Source organism: Rana temporaria, chromosome 2 (assembly GCF_905171775.1).
Source record: "Rana temporaria chromosome 2, aRanTem1.1, whole genome shotgun sequence".
Taxonomy (NCBI): domain Eukaryota; kingdom Metazoa; phylum Chordata; class Amphibia; order Anura; family Ranidae; genus Rana; species Rana temporaria.
Genome location: NC_053490.1, coordinates 381814901 through 381835960, shown reverse-complemented (window position 1 = coordinate 381835960; position 21060 = coordinate 381814901). Strand labels below are relative to the sequence as shown.

Sequence of the window (21060 nt, the reverse complement as noted above, 5' to 3'; positions counted from 1 at the left end):
TACAAAATAGGGGATAGTTTTATAGCATTTTTATTAATATTTTTTTTTTTTACTAGTAATGGCGGCGATCTGCGATTTTTATCATGACTGCCACATTATGGCGGACACATCGGACACTTTTGACACATTTTTGGGACCGTTGTCATTTTTACAGCGATCAGTGCTATCAAAATGCACTGGTTACTGTGAAAATGACACTGGCGGTAAAGGGGTTAACCACTAGGTGGCGCTGTAGGTGTTAAGTGTACCCTAAGGCGTGATTCTTACTGTAGGGGGGCGTGGCTTGCTGTGACACATCACTGATCGTGTTCCCGATGACAGGGAACACGATCAGTGACAGTGTCAGCTAGGCAGAACGGGGCAGATGTTGTGTTTACACTAACATCTCCCCGTTCTATGTCTCCGTGAGACGATCGCGGGTATGCCTGCGGCGATCGAGTCCGCGGGACCCGTGGGCACGCTCACGGAGATTGCGGCGGGGCACGCGCCCGCAACAACCGCTTCTTAAAGGGGACGTATATATATACGCCCTTCTGCCTGCCCGTGCCATGCTGCAGATGTATATCTGCGTGCGGCGGGCGGCAAGCGGTTAAAGCGGACCTTCAGTAATTTTTTCAACTTTCCATCTATTAAATCTTCTGCTCTTGTTGTTTTCACTTTCTGCCAGTAAATTTAGCTTATACAGCCAACTTCCTGTTTCCTGTCTGGTCATTAGCCTAGGCTTATGACATCATGCACAGCCTTTAATTTGTTATTCTTTTTTTATTATATAATTGGCTGGAGAGTTTTGCTTTAAGTCAACATTCTACAAATTGAGAATAAAGGATGTATAGGTGTAAATATGTTTATGCATAACAAATCTTCAGTAGCTACATCAGGTTATCAAATCATGTTTTTCTTCCAGGAAAAGATATGATTACATTTTTTAATTAAATGACTTTAAGGTCTCACACATCATCATTTTTGTCAATGCCGTTGAGCATTTAGTTGAGGTAGAAACAACAGTGCTAGGAATTCAAACATAAACTATTTTATATATTTTGTTAAAAATAAATTATACAATCCATTTGCCAAATACATTTTATTAGCCAGCCTACATATCTACGTGGTTATGAACACATTTTTATGCCACACAGGATAACAAAGCACAAATATGTTGTCAATGAAAGGCTAACAAAATATATTTATAGACTTAAAACATGATGACCTTCTTGCTTAAATTTGCAATCTGAAATAAACAAAAAGAAAAGAAAAAAAAGTCAGAAAATATTTACAGCCACATACATTGAATTTGTTTGGTATTCTGTAATATATAAATGATATATAAATGCTTGTTTTGTCTGAGCTCTTCACTCAAGAGTCATGTCAAGATTGGCAGAGAGACTAATTAAATGGTGTCAAGTGGACTGGTAAAAGCAGGGTTTATTTATTTATTTTAGGTACTTATATAGCACTGACAATTTACGCAGAGCTTTACATATAAATTGTACATTCACAAGTTGATTCAAATGATCAATTGCTTATTTTTTGGGGGGTGAGGGATACTGGAAGGACTTTGATTTGTATTAGTTTTATCTTTTTTGTAATTACCAATTGGGTTTGATGGGACTTTGGGTCAATCCATTCCATATAGAATTTTCAAAGGTCTGTGCTTGACCACTGAAGAAAAGCAACTCTTGATAAGCCTGTATATACAGCAAATCATGGCGTTCCTGAACACCTGCTTAAAGTGGAGTTCCACCCATAAATATAACATTACATCAGTAGTTTTAAAAAAATGTCATTAGTCCTTTAAGAATTTTTTTTTTTTTTTTAGATGCCTTCAAAGTGTTGTTGCTAGGCAGAATAGTTAATCTTCCCACTTCCTGCACCTAGGTGCTTAAAGCGGGAGTTCACCCATTTAAAAAAAAAAAAAAAATCTCCCCTTAGCTTGCTGCTCGTTCGGTCTAGGGGAATCGGCTATTTATATTAAAATAGGTGCAGTACTTACCCGTTTTCGAGCTGCATCTTCTTCCGTCGCTTCCGGGTATGGGTCTTCGGGAGCGGGCGTTCCTTCTTGATTGACATTCTTCCGAGAGGCTTCCGACGGTCGCATCCATCGCGTCACTCGTAGCCGAAAGAAGCCGAACGTCGGTGCGGCTCTATACTGCGCCTGCGCACCGACGTTCGGCTTCTTTCGGAAAATCGTGACGCGATGGATGCGACCGTCGGAAGCCTCTCGGAAACCTGTCAATCAAGAAGGACCGCCCATTCCCGAAGCCCATACCCGGAAGCGACGGAGAGGATGCGTCTCGTAAACGGGTAAGTACTGCACATATTTTAAAATAAATTGCCGATTCCCCTAGTAATAACGAGCAGGAAGCGAAGGGGGAAAAGTGCCCTCTAAGGGTGAACCCCCGCTTTAAGCTTCCTAACCTACACCGCACAGACTCCTGGGAATGTAGTGGGTGTAACTTTCCAGGAGTCTGTGCACTCCCCAGTCTCGAAGAATCATGTGACTTGGACAGCACAGGTGCTGAAACCTGATCTGACACTGCTTGTGCAGCACTGAGCATGTGCGAGATTTGCAAGGCTGAAATCCAGGAAGTCATACAGTCTGGCTTCATGATGCCCACACTTAAGATGGCCCCAGTCAATTTCTATTTTATAAAGTGTCTAAATGCTGTAACAACCTAACAAAACGGACCTTAGTTTACAGACTAACTTTACTAGAATACATTAAGCTTGTGTATTACAGGGGTATTTATATTTAAAAAGTGAAATTGTGGCCGAAACTCCGCTTTAAAGCACAAGTGTAGTCAAAATAAAAAACAAAAATCAGCACAAGGGATATGACTCACTATTGCTGTGATGTTTCTCCTGTGCTGCTGTATTATGGTTCCTTTTAATTCCTCCTTCATCAATGCCCCCCCTCACCCCCAATGCAGTAATGTGGCATAAATACATACAACACGCACTCACGTTGAGCTTGATGGACTGGTGTCTTTATTCAACCTTGGCAACTATACTATGTAATCTTCTGGTGTTACCGGGGTTTATAGAACTAAGAGCATTCACAGGCATTCATCAGGAGTGCCTGACTATGCCCCTTTTTTCTGCCCCGCTCTTCTATTCATAGAAGCCATACTACAGCTTCTATGAATGAAACACAATTTATGAATAGAAAAGGTATGGATGATTAAAATGTCTGACCCCTCCATTCATTGATTGTGTTTCACTCTGTAGTAAGTCTTCTATAAATGGAGCAACTGTGAGAAAAGGGAGGGCATAGTCGGGCACTCTTGATGGATGCAAATGCCAGCTCCCTCAGAGGAAAGGGAGGGCATAGTCGGGCACTCTTGATGAATGCAAATGCCAGCTCCCTCAGAGGAAAGGGAGGGCATAGTCGGGCACTCTTAATGAATGCAAATGCCAGCTCCAATGCTGTATCCTGGCCTAGGCCAACAAGGCCCAGGCCAAGCCAGCACTTTGCAGGGGGGCAGCACGGAAAGAGTCCCCGCCGGCTTGCGCTACACTGTTAATGTAGCGCCAGTCTTATGGGGCGGACTGGACTAAGAGGCAAATTAATCTAGCACCCCCATAAAGCAGCTGCACTGCTTCCGGGAATGCGGGAGGCCGGCATGCCGCAACTGTGGGGGGGGGGGGGGGTTGCTTCTAATTTTGACTGTCTTATCATCCTGGACCACAAACCTTCCTGATTGTGCTATATGTTTTTGCTGCACCATTGGCATGGTTATATCTTCTTATTCTTATCCTCACCATAAAATTATCAGAAATTTGTGCTTAAAGTAGAATTATTATTTTTTTCATTATGGATAGAGGGTAATAGACACTGTCAGTTTATTTTTTACCATCCCTGTCCCATTGCAGAGATTTCCCTTCACTACCTGCCCCATAGCCAAACAGGAAGTGAGAGACTTTAGTCAGGCCTAGGGCAGCACAAACCCTAAATACATTACTGGTCAGCTCCCTCAGTTTTATTAATCCCCTACTGCACCAGAAGATTAAAGCAGTGGGAGTGGGGGCATCGATGGAGAAGTGTTTCAAGGAAACCAGGGATACAGTGCATTATTAGTAAGTTATGTCCCTTCTGCGTTCGTCGCAATCTCTTATGTCGTCGCTAGTCGGTTTTTCCCTTCGCAAACATAAGCCTGCTTTTTCATGGCTTACAGAACAGCCTTGTTAAAGTATGGCCGTCGTTCCCGCTTCGAATTTCAATTTTTTTTTGCGTAAGACGTCCGGGAATACGAAACGATGTAACGCACGTCGCTGTTAAAAAAATACGTTGGGGCGCCGTAATTTCGCGCAAAGCACGTCGGGAAGTTTCCACAAGGAGCATGCGCAGAACGTTCGGCGCGGGAACGCGCCTAATTTAAATGGTACACTCCCCATTTGAATTAGGCGGGCTTGCGCCAGACGGCTTTACGTTACACCGCCGTAAGTTTACACGCAAGTGCTTGGTGAATCAGGCACTTGCGCTGAAAACTTGCGGCGGTGTAACGTAAAGACGATACGTTACGCCGCCGCAGATATCTGTGAATCTGGCCCTTTGTTTGCAAGATTCTTGTCTGTCTTGTCTGTTGCAAAGCAGACCCAGGACTCTTAAAATAAGACCTGGGGCACATGTTCTGCATGTCAAAGTCTAGAAATACCCTTGTGTTAGAAAAAAAAGTACCCTATGTATGATTTGCATGGGGTGGTGTGAGTGCAGCAAGATGAATAATGGAGTGTATTTTGTGTTTTTAGGGCACATGTTGGAGTGTGCTCATTGTAATGTACCGTGTTTCCCCGAAAATAAGCCTGGGTCTTATATTAATTATGCCAACAAAAGACACAGTAGGGCTTATTTTCGGGGTAGGTCTTACCATGTAATGTGCTGTCTTCTCTCCCCCTCTCCCTCCCTGCCTGTCAGGAATCCCCAGTGTGAACTGAGTTCAAATGCTTGTAAAATCCTATAATCCACTCTATTACAGTAGTATATAATGTACAATGTGTGCGTTTCTGTAATATAATTGTGCCAAATACATTTGTTATAGAGCCGCTCTGCACTTTTGTTACCCGCCGGAGATCTCTTCCCAGCAATTATATTACTTGATCACCACTGCGGTTTTTATTTTTTGCGCTATAAACCAAAAAAGACTGACAATTTTGAAAAAAACAACAAATATTTTTTACTATAATACAGATCTAAAAATTGTTTAGGCCAATATGTATTTGGTTACATATTTTTGTTAAAAAAAATCCCAATTGGTTTGTGCAAAAGTGTAGCTTTTTCAAAATGGGGATAGATTTACGGATTTATTTTTTATTGTTTTTGCTGGTAATGGCAGCGATCATAATTTTTTTTTTGCGTGACTGCGACATTGCGGCAGACAGATCCGACCCAAAGTGACACTTTTTAGGGACAAGTGACATTAATGCACTGATCACTGTATAAATGACATTGGCAAGGAAGGAGTTAACACCAGGGGTGATCAAAGGGTTAAATGTGTCCTTGGGAGGTGCTATCTAACTGTGGGGGGGGGGGGGGGGCAGTGGACTGACTGGGAGTACAAAGAGATGGCTGTTCCCAATCACTAGGTACATAAGATCTCTCTGTACTCCCATGTCAGAACAGGGATCTGCCTTGTTTACATTCTGCTTCTCTGTGGATCGACCACGGGTGGCTGGCGGACATCACGGCCGCCGGCCACGCACACAAGCTCCTGCTCCATGCTGCGGGGACCCACGCCTACTGTATCTATTACACAAAATGACGTATGGGTACATCGTATCGCTCAATGGAGCTTCCTTGCCGCAGTATACCTGCGGCGGGCGGTCCTTAAGTGGTTAAAATACCCAGTATGCATGGGGCCTAACGCATTAAACAGCTTTTTTCTTTGTTGAACCTTAAATGAATTTTGCTGATTTAAACAAAGGTTTGAATCGAGCCCTCCTCCCGAGCTTTGCATTTTTTCAATGCCTTCACAGGACTACAAATAGCCTAATCAGTACATGAACTATGTTGGTGTAATGGCGTGTGCTCTTTGAGAATACTCCAGGATAAGCACACCGCTAAGAATGTTGCTGATAATCCCAGGGCTCTGACCCTGCCAGCTTGGGCTTAAATTGTCCCATGAGAATGAAATGACATAGAACAGCAGCATGCTCTGGAAAAGAACATCATCGAACATTATGCAGAGCTGTAGTGGCCCTCTAAAAGCTTTGTGTCTTTTTGATAACACTGATAACCATTCACTGTTGTTGAAATGTCATATATATATATATATATATATATATATATATATATATATATATATATATATATATATATATATATATATATATATATATATATATATATATATATATATATATATATATATATATATATATATATATATATATATATTTAAAAAAAATATATATATATATATATATATATATATATATATATATATATATATATATATATATATAGATAGATAGATAGATAGATAGATAGATAGATAGATAGATAGATAGATAGATATCTATATCTATCTCTATCTATCTATATATATATAAAATCCGTCAATCCTTTATCTTTCTTTGAATAGATTAAAGTATATATAGCCTACTATATATACTTTAATCTATTCAAAGAAAGATAAACAGAGGCAGCTCTAGGCTTTGTGAGGCCTTAGGCAAAAATTTAGACATTAGGCCCCATTCACATCCCCAATCTGGGAAAAAAATTCAAGCAAGAAAAATGGCTGCACGGCTCTAGCACACAGGTGATCAGCACCCTCCTCACCCGTCAGACATATGCAGCCAATATAACATCTGGGACCCAGCAAGGTGACAACAGGGAACAGAAAACACAGGGCAGCGCTGGAGGTGGTGGCACTCCATCCTGGTGATTAATCACAGGCAAATTAGATGACCGCGAGGCCCCTGTGAGTGCGAGGCCTTAGGCGACCACCTAATTTGCCTAATTAAAGAGCCACCTCTGAAGATAAAGGTATGACTGATTTTATTTATATATATATATATATATATATATATATATATATATATATATATATATATATATATATTGATTCCTTGTAAACATTTGTGGCCACCTACCAGAATTATTTATATGAGGTTGAAAAAAAACACAAGTCCATCACGTCCAATCTGCGAAAGTACTAACTCTAAAAATAATCTGTACTGTTATAATTGCTACCACTCCTAAAACTGTGTTTTTTAATACTTACGTTATTCTCACATGTCCTCTTTTATTGTGGAACTAAAAAAAAAATATGAGACATATATTAGATCATAATGCACGCATGCACAGCTTTGTCTTCACAATACAACAAGTGGGTGTCTGTAAATCAGTGTTAAAGGGGTTGTAAAGGTACAATTTTTCCCCCCCCTAAACGGCTTCCTTTACCTTAGTGCAGTCCTCCTTCATTTACCTCATCCTTCCATTTTGCTTTTAAATGGCCTTAATTCTTCTGAGAAATCCTCACTTCCTGTTCTTCTGTCTGTAACTCCACACAGTAATGCAAGGCTTTCTCCCTGGTGTGGAGTGGTGTGCTCGCCCCCTTCCTTGGACTACAGGAGAGTCAGGACGCTCTCTACGTTGCAGGAAGAGAAAGGAGCTGTGTGTTAGTGGGCGTCCTGACTCTCCTGTTGTCCAACGGAGGGGGCGAGCACGACACTCCACACTAGGGAGAAAGCCTTGCAATACTGTGTGGAGTTACAGACAGAAGAACAGGAAGTGCGGATTTCTCAGAAGAAATAAGGACATTTAAAAGCAAAATGGAAGGATGAGTTAAGTGAAGGAGGACTGCACTAAGGTAAAGGAAGCTATTTAGGGAAAAAAGAATTGTACCTGTACAACCCCTTTAAATTTGTCCTGCCTTCCCAATGGTAGTTGTGGGTTAATTTGGTAAAAAGTAAGGGCCAGATTCACAAAGAGTTACGACGGCGTATCAGTAGATACGCCGACGTAACTCCGAATCTAAGCCCGTCGTATGTTTAAATGTATTCTCAAACTGAGATACACTTAAACATGCCTAAGATACGATAGCCTGCGCCGTCGTAGCTTAGGGTGCAATACTTACGCTGCACGTTAGGTGGCGCTTCCATTGAGGTCGGCGTAGAATATGCAAATGAGTCGTTACGCCTATTCACAAACGTACGCTTGCCCGTCGCAGTAAATTTACGCCGTTTCCGTAAGAGATACGCGGCGTAAAGATAAACATGCCCCCTAGGTGGCCAATGTCCAATGTCCAATGTTAAGTATGGACGTCGTTCCCGCGTCGCTATTAGAAAATTTTACGTTGTTTGCGTAACTCGTCCGTGAATGGGGCTGGACGCCATTTACGTTCACGTCGAAACCAATGACGTCCTTGCGACATCATTTAGCGCAATGCACGTCGGGAAATTTTAGGGTCGGCGTATGCGCAGTACATTCGGCGCGGGAACGCGCCTAATTTAAATGCTCTACGCCCCCTACCCGGCTCATTTGAATTACGTGGGCTTGCGCAGGAGGATTTACGCTACGCCGCCGCAACTTTACAGGCAAGTTCTTTGTGAATAAAGCACTTGCCTGTAAAACTTGCGGCGGCGTAACATAAATGACATACGTTACACATTCTCAGAGATACGCAGATCTCTGAGAATCTGGCCCTAAATTCCTAGTTTTCTAATCTAATTACAATGCTGATTCAGTAGCAGAGAAAATAATATGAATACACAAAAGAAATGCCATTCATTTGCAAATATAATACTGTAACCAGTAAAAGATTTAATTGAATTTAGTAAGCTGAAAACTGATAGTTGGGGATACACAAAGACAAATATGTTTTATTTGAAAAGCAAACTTGTAATATATTACTAGAGCCCAACTGGCTTCATAAAGATAAGACAATATAATGTTGTGTTACAAATGTTGCCCAGATTGAAACAGTGTGCCCTTATTATATGACCCAATATGCTAAAGTGTTAACATCTAGCTTCTGTGGTTCTGCCCAATACTGATAGATTAATGGGGACAAAAAAAAGTCTTATATGGGCTTTTATTTTCTACTGCCAATGTCAGTTTTCTTCTTCAGAATGCCTACTTGTTGTCATCATAGGACAGCATTCTCCACCTTTTGGGGTAGATCCACGTACCTCCGCTGCGCCCGTCGCAGATGTGAGATACGCTACGCCGCTGTAACTTACCTGGCTTTGGTTTGAATCCTCAATGAATTCGCGCCGTAAGTTCCGGCGGCGTAGTGTATCTCTCGCGGCGGATTTCAAATTGGGCGGGTAGGGGGCGTGTTTCATTTAAATGAAGCTCGTCCCCGTGCCGAACGAACTGCGAATGCGCCGTCCCTAAAATTTCCCGCCGTGCATTGCGCTAAATGATGTCGCAAGGACGTCATTGTTTTCAACGTGAACGTAAATGGCGTCCAGCCCCATTCATGGACGACTTACGCAAACGACATCAAATTTTCAAAATTAGACACGGGAACGACGGCCATACTTAACATTGAGTACGCCACCAGATAGCAGCTTTAACTATATGCCGGAAAAAGCCGAACGGAAACGACGTAAAAAAATGCGACGGCCGCTCGTACGTTCGTGGATCGTCGGAAATAGCTAATTTGCATACTCGACGTGGATTACGATGTGAACGCCACCTAGCGGACGCCAAAAAATTGCATCTAAGATACGACGGCGGACGAAGACGTACGCCTGTCGGATCTAACACAGATGCCGTCGTATCTTGTTTTGGGGATACCAAAACAAAGATACGACGCGCAAAATTTGAAATTACACGGCGTATCAAGAGATACGCCGCGTAATTTCTTTGAGGATCTGCCCCTAATTTTTATTCTATCAACCTGTACATTTCTTGAACATTCCTTTGATTAACACTTTAACTAAAGAAATAATTCATATTCGTTTTTAGCATGGTTGACATAGGTCTCAGCCTTTTGTCTACATTATGCGGGGAAAGAGCTACAATGGCGACAACATCACAATTTCAAAGTATACATCTTCTGCTTACCTTTAATATTGAGTCTGCAGTCCACAGTTGCTTCTCCCTGAGAGTTAATAGCTTTGCAAGTATACACACCACCATCGAATGGGCTAGGTCTGCGGATTTCAAGGGAGCAAACACCTTGGTTGACAAGTGACCGGAATTTGGGATCTTCACGAATTTCCATTTGATTTTTCATCCAGACAACTTTAGGCTTAAAAGTAAATATTGTATATTTTAATATCATAATATTTCATATAGACAGCATAAAAGCCTAAAGCATTATATACACTATATTACCAAAAGTATTGGGACGCCTGCCTTTACACACACATGAACTTTAATGGCATCTCAGTCTTAGTCCGTAGGGTTCAATATTGCGTTGGCCCACCCTTTGCAGCTACAACAGCTTCAACTCATCAGGGAAGGCTGTCCATAATGTTTAGGAGTGTGTCTATGGTAGGGTGTCAAACTCAATTTCATCGTGGGCAGCATCAGCATTATGATTGCCCTCAAAAGGGCCGGTTGTATCTGTAAGATTAGATGTCCAGCGCATCCCCTCCCCTTACATTAGATGTCAAGAGTAACCCCACCATCAGAAGTTGAGTCCCCCACTCTCCCTTACATCACAGTGCACCCCCCTTTCCTTATGCTGCTGCTGGGAAGAAGCTGGATACATTGCTTTAAAGCAGAAAGTAAGACTCTGGAGGAGGACCATAGGAGGGCAGGAGGTGCGAGGGCCACATGAAATGGCCTGGAGGGCCGGGTCGGCCCACAGGCCTTATGTTTGACACCTATGGTCTATGGGAATGTTTGACCATTCTTCCAGAATCACATTTGTGAGGTCAGGCACTGATGTGGATGAGAGTGCCTGGCTCACAGTCTTTGCTTTAATTCATCCATGTTCTTTTGGGTTGAGGTCAAGACTTTGTGCAGGCCAGTCAAGTTCCTCCACCCCAAACTCAATGTCTTTATGGACCAGTGCCCATCAGTGCCACCTATCACTGCCCATCAGTGTCCCCCATCAGTGCCATCCAGTGCCACCCATCAGGGCCCATCAGTGCCATCTTATCAGTGGCCATCAGTGCTGCCTTATCTGTGCCCATCAGTGCTGCCTTATCTGTCCCCATCAGTGCCGCCTTATCTGTGCCTATCAGTGCCACCTTATCTGTGCCTATCAGTGCCCACCCATGCAGCCTATCAGTGCCCACCAGTGCCGCCTCATCAGCGCATATTAATTAAGGAGAAAAATTACCTGTTTGCAAAATTTTATAACAAACTATGAAACATGATTTTATTTTTCCAAATTTTCCATGTTTTTTTGTTTGTTTAGCAAAAAATAAAAACCCCAGCGGTGATTAAATACCACCAAAAAAAAGCTCTATTTGTGTGAAAAAAATTATAAAAATGTCATTTGGGTACAGCGTTGTATAACCGCGCAATTGTCATTCAAAGTGCGGAGGGGGGTATAAGTGCCCAGTAAGGAAGTGGTTAAATAAAATAAAAACAAACAAAAAATAGTCAGAAAAATAATAGTTAACCACTTCCTGCCCATCCACCACCAAATGACTGCAGAGCGGTGCAGTCTCTTTCTGGGACGTCATATGATGGTGCCCCAGAACAACTGCTTGGGGGCACGCAGCGCGGAGGCCGCAGCGTATACCTAGGACACGGCGTGACCACAATCTCGGTAAAGAGCTGATGATGTGACTCTTTAACCATGTGATCGGCTGTTTCAAATCACAGCCAGTCACGTGTAAATGCGGAAGTGCTGTTTATCGTCTCTCCTTGACAATGTGGCGAGGAGAAACGATCAGCGGCATCTGCTTGCAGGGGAGACCAGGACAGGTAATCAGGGCACTGATCATCAGTGCCCTAATTACAGTAAAGAGCCAGAAGTGCCCATCAGTGACACCAATCAGTGCCCATTAGTGATGCCAGTCAGTGCTGCCTTTTAGTGCCTGCTCATCGGTGCTGCCCATCAGTGCCGCCTGTCCATGCCACCTATCAGTGCCTACCAGTGCAAAATGATAAAAATGTCATTTGGGTACAGTGTTGCATGACCGTGCAATTGTCATTCAAAGTGGGAAAGTGCTGAAAATTGGCCTGGGTAGGAAGGGGGTGAAAGTGCCCAGTAGGCAAGAGGTTAAAGGAGACTTTGGAGTTTATTAGGATGGATTCGAGATTAATACAGGGTTAAACAGAGCAACAGGGTGCTGTAACTGACATCATTTGCAGATCTAAGTTCATCCCTTTTAACTGCAGATGAATGAACAGAATGATACAAAAGTAACAATATGTTACTTTGTATACTTGTGTCTGGAGCAGTATTGTTATTAAACACTGATTCAGACTGCTTTTTGGACAGCAAACCTGGCGACACCTTCTCTGAGTACACAGTAATGTTGGCTTTGATTCATCAAAATCGACAATTACTGTATACTGGGGAGGGGGGGGGGGGGGGCAAAAGCAGAGCAGATAGACTGGATGTGCTACACACGTCCTGTGTACAGTGATGAAGTCCAAGCCCAAAGTCTGTAACAAGTAGATTAATTGACACTGTAATAATACTACAGATATGTCTAATATATATTTATATACTGTATATCTTTATGTTTATTTAAATGTCTTACCTTGGGGGTGCCACGAACACTGCACACTAGTTTAGTACTATAGCCATGTGTTGTTGTTCGGTCATTAGGAGGCTGAGTGAACTTTGGTGCTTCTAACAAAGCAGACTCGCTATACTCAGGAGGCTTGTATGTATTTTCTATAGATACAAAATAGGAAAATAAAAATGAAATTTTATTTTTGAAGTCTGACTTTCATCTGTGTTTTTAAATGCAAGCATAGAATAGAGAGACAGACAGAAGGACCAAAAAGACATTTCATTTAATAGTTATGTGTTAGTCTTTGTTATCTACCATTTAGGCTAAAGGTGGTTGGCACTGCATTCAGATGTTAGAAGCAGAGGGCCAGATTCGCGTAGAATCGCGGTGACGTAATGTATCCTACTATACGTATCCTACTATACGTTACACAGCCGCAATTTTTCATCGCAAGTGCCTGATTCACCAAGCACTTGCGATGAAAACCTACGCCGGCAGCCTCCGGCGCAAGGCGGGCCAATTCAAATGGGCGTGTGCCATTTAAATTAGGCGCGCTCCCGCCCGGGACCTACCGCGCATGCTCCGTTTCCGAACTCCCGCCGTGCTTTGTGCGAAGTGACGTCATTTTTTGAACGGCGACGCGCGTAGCGTAATTCCGTATTCCCGGACGGCTTACGCAAACGACGTTATTTTTAAAATTTCGAAGAGGGAACGACGGCCATACTTTACACAGCAATACAATTGCTGTGTAAAGTTAAGGCACCAAAAAAAACGACTAACTTTGCGACGGGAAATTAGACTAGCGGCAACGTAGCGAACGCGAAAAACCGTCGGGGATCGCCGTAACTCCTAATTTGCATACCCGACGCTGGTTTACGACGCGAACTCCCCCCAGCGGCGGCCGCGGTATTGCGTCTTAAGATCCGACAGTGTAAAACAATTACACCTGTCGGATCTTATGGCTATCTATGCGTAACTGATTCTATGAATCAGTCGCATAGATAGAAACAGAGATACGACGGCGTATCAGGAGATACGCCGTCGTATCTCATTTGTAAATCTGGCCCAGAATATTTTCAGTTTCACCTATTAGTAGTGAATCAGGACAAAGCCTGTACTCCTATCCAGACATCTCATAAGCATATACCTGTTCCAGTAAAGTGACTGAACCTCCAAGGAGTAAAGCAAGAATAATGCCTAGTACACACAATCTGTTTTCCTGACGGTCAAAAGATCGCCGGGAAAACCGAGGGGAAAACGGAGAACCGGCTTGGTCCCTTTTGCCCTGTACACGCGGACAGTTTTTTTCCGACAGGAAAACTGCCAGGAGAACTTTGGTCGGGAAAACCGGCCATGTGTATGCTCCCTCACAGTGTTTCCCATAGTAAAACTGTGGGGAAAAAACGCCGCAATCCATGGCGCAGCCATTGGCTCCTGCCAATTAAATCCAATGACGTGGGTGCCAGGGGACAGGGCTGAGTCCTGCACTCTGTGTGAAGAAGCAGGACTCTGGAGCACGCCCGCATGGGTGTCCACCTGAGGAGAGCCTTCTCCAATGAGATAAAGATAAGTAACAGATAAACTCTGTTTTTTAAGCACTTTAAGAAGCTGATTTATTAGCTTACAGAGTTTGCAGTGTTTTTATCTCTGCCTGTTTTCAAATTGAAATTGATATTAAAGGTTCAGCTTTAAAAAATAAATAAAAAATAATAACAAACATGTCATACATACAGTACCTGCTCTGTGTAATGGTTTTGCACAGAGCAGCCCCGATCCATTTCTTCTCGGGTCCCCTGCCAGTGCTCCTGGCTCTTCCCCCTTGACCAGTGCCCCCAATAGCAAGCCACTTGCTATGGGCGCACTGACGTATGCTCGCTTCTGAACCCTTTTCTATGCATCCATAAGCCTCCCACTCTCTCCTCATTGGCTCACTGGCTGTGACTGACAGCAGTGGGAGTCAATGGCTCCCACTGCCATCTCAGCCAATGAGGAGAGGGAGATCCCAGGACAGCTGAGACTCTCGTGCACATAGCTGGATCAGGAGAGGGCTCAGGTGAGATAGAATAGAATGCTTGAAGATAAAAAACCTTCAGCCTTTACAACCACTTTCAGCTTGAGCCTTGGTCACTAACTCTGGTTTCCTGTTTGAGGGTGGCTTCTTTCTCCTATAGGGTTCTATGGATTCATCCTTGTATGGCGGGACTAGAACTATGAAACACACAGCCCTGTAACCTAGGACAAGGCACTCCCCTACTCCTTCCTACTCCTCCTTCTTCCAAACTTGCAGACTATCTCAAGACTGCACGGTTCATTGTTAACTCTTTCCTGTGAAGACCAGGAGTTTAAAGTCTCTTTTTTTTTTGTTAAAAATAAAAATGTCATACTTACCTTCTCTGTGCAGGGGTTTTGCACAGAGCAGCCAATATCCTTCTCTTTTCAGGTCCTTCTTCGGTGCTCCTGGCCCCTCCCTCCTGTTGAGTGCCCCCACAGCAAACAGCTTGCTATGAGGGCACCCGAGCCACAGCTCCCTGTGTCCATTCAGACACAGAGCTGTGGTCCGGCCCTGCCTCTATTCTCTCCTAATTGGCTGGCTGACTTTGATTGACAGCAGGGGGAGCCAAAGGCACCGGGCTGCTGTTTCAGCCAATGAGGAGGGAGAGTCCCGGGCCATCGAGACACTCCTGTAACATCGTTGGATCGACATGGATCATAGTGGACCATAGAATAACCTTTGTTCACTTTTTATATATATATATATATATATATATATATATATATAAAATATATATATATATATATATATATATATATATATATATATATATATATATAAATTCCAGCTCCCCCCAGGTACCAATATAGCTAGCATTAATGTACTTCTTTTGCAAAAATAAAACAACTTTACATTTATTCTATCAACACATACCTCACTCTCTTCATGGATGTTTAAAAACCCTGCTCCATTACTTCTGCCTTACTTCCTTGTCAGACTTTATGACACAGGAATGAGTTGACCAGCTGGGGGGTAGAAGATGCAGGGTGATCTGCCAATATGGTTCCGGCTAACGTGAATGTTCCTGCGCAGGCGCAATCTGATCTGCTGATATGGTTCCGGCTAACGAGAAAGGTCCTTTAAGGACTGCGCAGGCGCAAACTTGCCGACGGAAATCTCTGAACCTCGGCCGGCATCCAGGACGACGTGGATTTTGAGGAAAGTGGCCAGTCGGCCTCACGTCCTCACTTCGCTCGGACAGCTCGCTCCGCTGGCTCGGCCTCCTGGCTCTTTTTTTAACATCCTCCAATCCACGAGGATGTTAAAGAATGAGCCTGGATGCCGGGCGAGGTTCGGAGATTTCCGTCGGCAAGTTTGCGCCTGCGCAGTCCTTGAAGGATCTTTCTCATTAGGGGAACCTTAAGGACAAGTCATAGGGTGTGTGCTAATGAGATCAGCTGGTCAACTCCTTCCTGCGTCATGACCTAAAGTCTGTTCAGTAAGTAAGGCAGAAGTAATGGAGCAGTGTTTTTAAACATCCATGAAGAGAGTGAACAAAGGTGAACTTAGACTTCAATGCATAGAATGCATTAAGATAAAAAACGTTGTGCCTTTACATCCACATTAAGGAAGCAGCACTGAGGATGCAGCAACCAGAAGTAATAAAAGTTGTAAACCTCAAGGTTTTTATAAATAGTTTACTGGGGAATGTTGTTATTTTGTTGTGTCCAGTGTGTTGAAACATGCTGAAATTTTAATACTACTGCAATAATCAGGGAAAAGCTTGTGTTTGCACATATTTACATTTTTTTTTGTGCCCAGAGCCACAAACAATTAGCACCAATAAATGTACTTTAATTTACCTGGTTTCTTTACTACAGCGGGATCTTTAGTTATGGCAGCAGTCTCACTACGTCCACACAGGTTCTCAGAGTATACCCTGAAGAAGTAGGCATTGCCGATGATCAAGTCAGAAATAGTGCAGTTAGTTTGGCGATAATTCTCCTGGACTGTAAACCATTCCTGAAATATATTATTTGCCCATTAGAAAATATGCATTGTAAGAAAATAAATGAATTCAATTATTTCAGTGTCTCAATTTTCAACATTTACCATAATAACAATAAAAATCAATGCTGTAACATACATATATTTTTTTGTAAAGGCCCACTTCTCCATTTTCAGGTCTACTTTATTTGATTAGAGTGCAATGGAATATCACGATAACAAGAATTATATTCATATTACATTTTATTAAAATAGCTGCAAAATTATGAAAATTCTTACCCCAGTTTTCTTATCTGATTTCTGCACAGTGTAACCTGTAATTTCTGCGTTTCCATTGTCCTGTGGTGGGAGCCATTCAAGAGCTGCGTTGAAGCCCCATACATCCACAAGCTTAATACCCTTGGGTGGACCAGGTCGTTCTTAAAAGAAGCAAATACAACATGTTTGAGGCTGCAAATTTTTTTTTCTTGCACAGGATTTCACAAGGGTTACTCAAATTACCATACTACCCTATCCATAGAAAATTAGAGAAAGTCTTTGATGAAAAATCATATATTAGCAGAGGCAGTCACAGACTGCTACTGTAAAATGACACTCTTTAAAGCAGAGTTCCACCCGAAAATGGAACTTTCGCTTTTCGGAACCCTTGCCCCCTCCAGTGTTACATTTGGCACCTTTAAGGGGGTAGAGGGGTGCAGATACCTGTCTACCCGCACCCCCCGCTGTCTTCTTGGAAACACACATCGCAGGCGCGCTGGACAGGTAAGTGTCCATATTTTAAAAGTCAGCAGCTGCAGTATTTGTAAATGCTGGCTTTTAAAAAAAAAATGGCGGAACCTCCACTTTAAACAAAAGGGTCACTTTGTGTAGTGATATGCTCAAAGTAATGTTGTTCATGCTCCTAATACAGAAACAGAATTTCTCTTTCAGACAGCCTAAGGAGTAGATAACATAAAAGAAATGCATTACATTGAGGTTGGACATCACAAAAAGGAAAATAGGATCCCTATGGCTGTCTCAAGCTAATAAAGATTCATCAAATATAGACAAATTGCTGGATCTGAATTTATGTTGTAAGATCTGTACATGAAAATCACTGGTTAAGGGGGGGGGGGGGGGGGTTTTACCAGAATTGTCTTTGCCAATTTGCCTAAAAACAGCCCTCTGTGCCTGTTTAAGAAGAGAGCCACATCATTTTTTGAACATCTTAATTAGGCTGCAAATTACTTTAAACTTGAAAAAGAGGGCCTACATTCACCAATTCACCAAACAAATGTATAAACAAATTAAATGAAAATGAAAAAAAAACAAGCCTACATTTACCCAAAAAAATAATAAACAAATTGAATGAAAATGAAAAAAAATAAGCTTGAATATTAAATGGTTAAAAAAATATAAAAATAACACCTAACAGGAGAATGGGCAGCAGTAGTAAAGTAGAACTTATTAGGGTAAACTAAGGGTTGATAAGGGGTTTAACCACTTAAGGACCAGCCCCTGTATATATACGTCGGCAGAATGGCACGGACAGGCATATCAACCTACCTGTACGTCCCCTTTAAATGCCTGTCTGTGTGGTCGCGCGTGCTCTGCCAGGGGCACACTCGCGACCCTGCCGCCATCCCCGTGAGTCGGACAGCGGGTCCCGCGGACTCGATTGCCGCAGGGATTTCCGCGATCGTCTCACGGAGTTATAGAGCAGGGAGATGCTTGTGTAAACAAGAATCTGCCCACTCTGATTAGTGACAATGACACTGATCTCGGCTCTGTGTACTTGGAGCGGAGATCAGTGTCATGTGACACAGAGCCCATCCCCCCTACAGTAAGAAACACTATGCAGGGAACACTTAACCCCTACAGCGCCACCTAGTGGTTAACCCCTTCACTGCCAGTATCATTTTCACAGTAACCAGTGCATTTGTATAGCACTGATCGGTGTGAAAATGACAATGGTCACAAAAATGTGTCAAAAGTGTCCGATGTGTCCTCCATAATGTCACAGTCATGAAAAAAATCACTGATCGCTGCCATTACTAGTAAAAAAAAGAATTAATAAAAATGCCATAAAACCATCCCCTATTTTGTAAACGCTATAACTTTTGCACAAAGCAATCAATAAACGCTTAAAAAATGGAAAACGGAAAAAAATGCAGAGGTGATCACATACCACCAAAATAAAGCTCTATTTGTGGGGAAAAAGGATGCCAATTTTGTTTGGGAGCCACATCGCACGACCGCGCAATTGTCAGTTAAAGCGACGCAGCGCCGAATCGCAAAAAGTGGCCTGGTCCTTTAGCTGCAAAATGGTCAGGGGCTTAAGTGGTTAAAAAGCATCTATTTTTTTTTCAGCTGACAAGGTTGTTTAAACAAAGGTTTAACAGTGTCTTTACACCTGGAGGGCAGAAAGGACTGGCCAATCTCGTCACCACTGTAATTAGCTGTTACAATGGTCACATGACCGAGAGCCAGTCCAGCTAGCTTCTGATCAGAAGAGACCAAGAGCTTTCTTTGACAGCCCAATCAGCCCAATCAATGAACACATTGAGCAGAGGATGCTTTGCTGCCCATTGACAGATACAGTGTGCATTAACTACCTCAGCCCCGGGAAGGTTTTACCCACTTCCTGATCAGGAGATTTTTTGCAAAAAGCCACTGCGTTGCTTTAACTGACATTTCGCAGTTGTGGGACTCTGTATCAAAATAAAATGTATGTCCTTTTTTTCCCCACAAATAGAGCTTTCTTTTGGTAGTATTTGGCCACCTCTGCTGTTTTGATTTTTTGCGCTATAGACAAAAAAAAGACTGTCAATTTAGAAAAAAAACACAATATTTTTTACTTTTTGCTAAAATACCAAAAAAATAAATAATGTAAAAAAAAAAATTTCTTCATCAATTTAGGCCAATATGTATTCTGCTACATATTTTTGGTAAAAAGCGTACATTGATTGGTTTACACAAAAGTTATTGCGTCTACAAAATAGGGGGTTGATTTAGGGATTTTTTTTATTGTTCTTACCGGTAATGGTGGCGATCTGCGATTTTTAGCAGGACTGCAGATTGCGGCAGATAAATCTGACACTAAGTGACACTTTTTGGGGACCAGTGACACCAATACAGTGATCAGTGCTAAAAAAAATGCATTAATATTTTTGGTAAAAAGCGTACATTGATTGGTTAACACAAAAGTTATCGCGTCTACAAAATAGGGGATTGATTTAGGGATCTTTTTTATTGTTCTTAGCGGTAATGGTGGCGATCTGCGATTTTTAGCGGGACTGCAGATTGCGGCAGATAAATCTGACACTAAGTGACACTTTTTGGGGACCAGTGACACCAATACAGTGATCAGTGCTAAAAAAAATGCACTGATCCCTGTATAAATGACACTGGCAGGGAAGGGGTTAACACTAGGGGGAGGGGGTGATCAAGGGGTTAAAATATGTTCCCTGGGAGGTGTTTCTAACTGTGGGAGGAAAGGATTCACTGGAGGAAAAGAGAGATCGTGATTCAGCTTAGCTGAAACACAATCTCTCTCCTTTCCTCCCTAACAGAGCAGCGGTGTGCTTTGTTTACATCGGCTCACCGCTGCTCTGTTTCTTCCGGTGAACGATGAACAATGATCTGCATACTGTTCAGCAGCTTTGCTGCACACAGCAGCTGCAGCATCATTTTGACAGCTGGGATTTGCTGACAAGAGCCGTGGTGAAAAAGCCCTGGCAATAGCTATATGAAAATGCATGGCATTTTTATCTAAAATATCACATTGACTGATATGATGTCCCTAATCTAGAAAACTATACATTCAAGTGTATGTAAACCATACTAATGAACTTATCTTATTAAGTCCTTTTTGGTCTGTCAACTATACAATTATCCTCATCGTGCCTAACGGTAAAACAAATATAAATGCCTAAGCACAATTTTGCAACTTTGACATGTGTTAGTAAAACCGTAGATATCATCACAACTACTGTGTGCATCCAGGTGGATTATACCATCAGCTAGATTCACGTACAGCCACCTATCTTTAGGTCGGCGTAGCGCATCCCATTTGCACTACGCCGACGTAACATAGTGAGGCAAGTACTGTATTCACAAAGCACTTGCCTCCTAAGTTACGTCGGCGTAGCGCAAATGGCCCGGCGTAACCCCGCCTAATTCAAAATAGGCAGGTAGGGGGCGTGTTGTATGGTAATGAATTCACGATTCATTACCATACATGTACTGTAAATGAAGCGCCGATCATACGGCGCATGCGCGCATGCTCAGTATCACGTCGCAAATACTCCTTGCTTTCGACGTGAACGTAACCTACGCCCAGCCCCATTCTGAATCGGCTTGCGCAAACAAAGTAAACAACGTGAAATTTGACGGCTGTCCGACGTCCATACTTAACATTGGCTGCGCCATCTTTTTGGTGGTTTATCTTTACGCCTGAAAACGCCTTACGTAAACGGCATATCTTA

The 21060-nt window shown here is 42.6% G+C and overlaps 1 protein-coding gene across 1 annotated transcript in view; it reads right to left on the bottom strand.

The window, feature by feature from the left end:
• Window positions 1-1014: 1014 nt before the first annotated feature.
• Window positions 1015-21060, bottom strand: part of MYBPH (myosin binding protein H) — a 135618-nt gene continuing 115572 nt past the window's right edge. The window contains exons 6-11 of the mRNA XM_040337868.1: window positions 16874-17013; window positions 16450-16609; window positions 12619-12755; window positions 10013-10199; window positions 7221-7252; window positions 1015-1228 (exon numbers count right to left, since the gene is read on the bottom strand). Of these exons, the coding sequence (XP_040193802.1) occupies window positions 7242-7252; window positions 10013-10199; window positions 12619-12755; window positions 16450-16609; window positions 16874-17013 (635 nt within the window). The 3' untranslated portion in view covers window positions 1015-1228; window positions 7221-7241. The remainder of the gene's footprint in view (window positions 1229-7220; window positions 7253-10012; window positions 10200-12618; window positions 12756-16449; window positions 16610-16873; window positions 17014-21060) is intronic.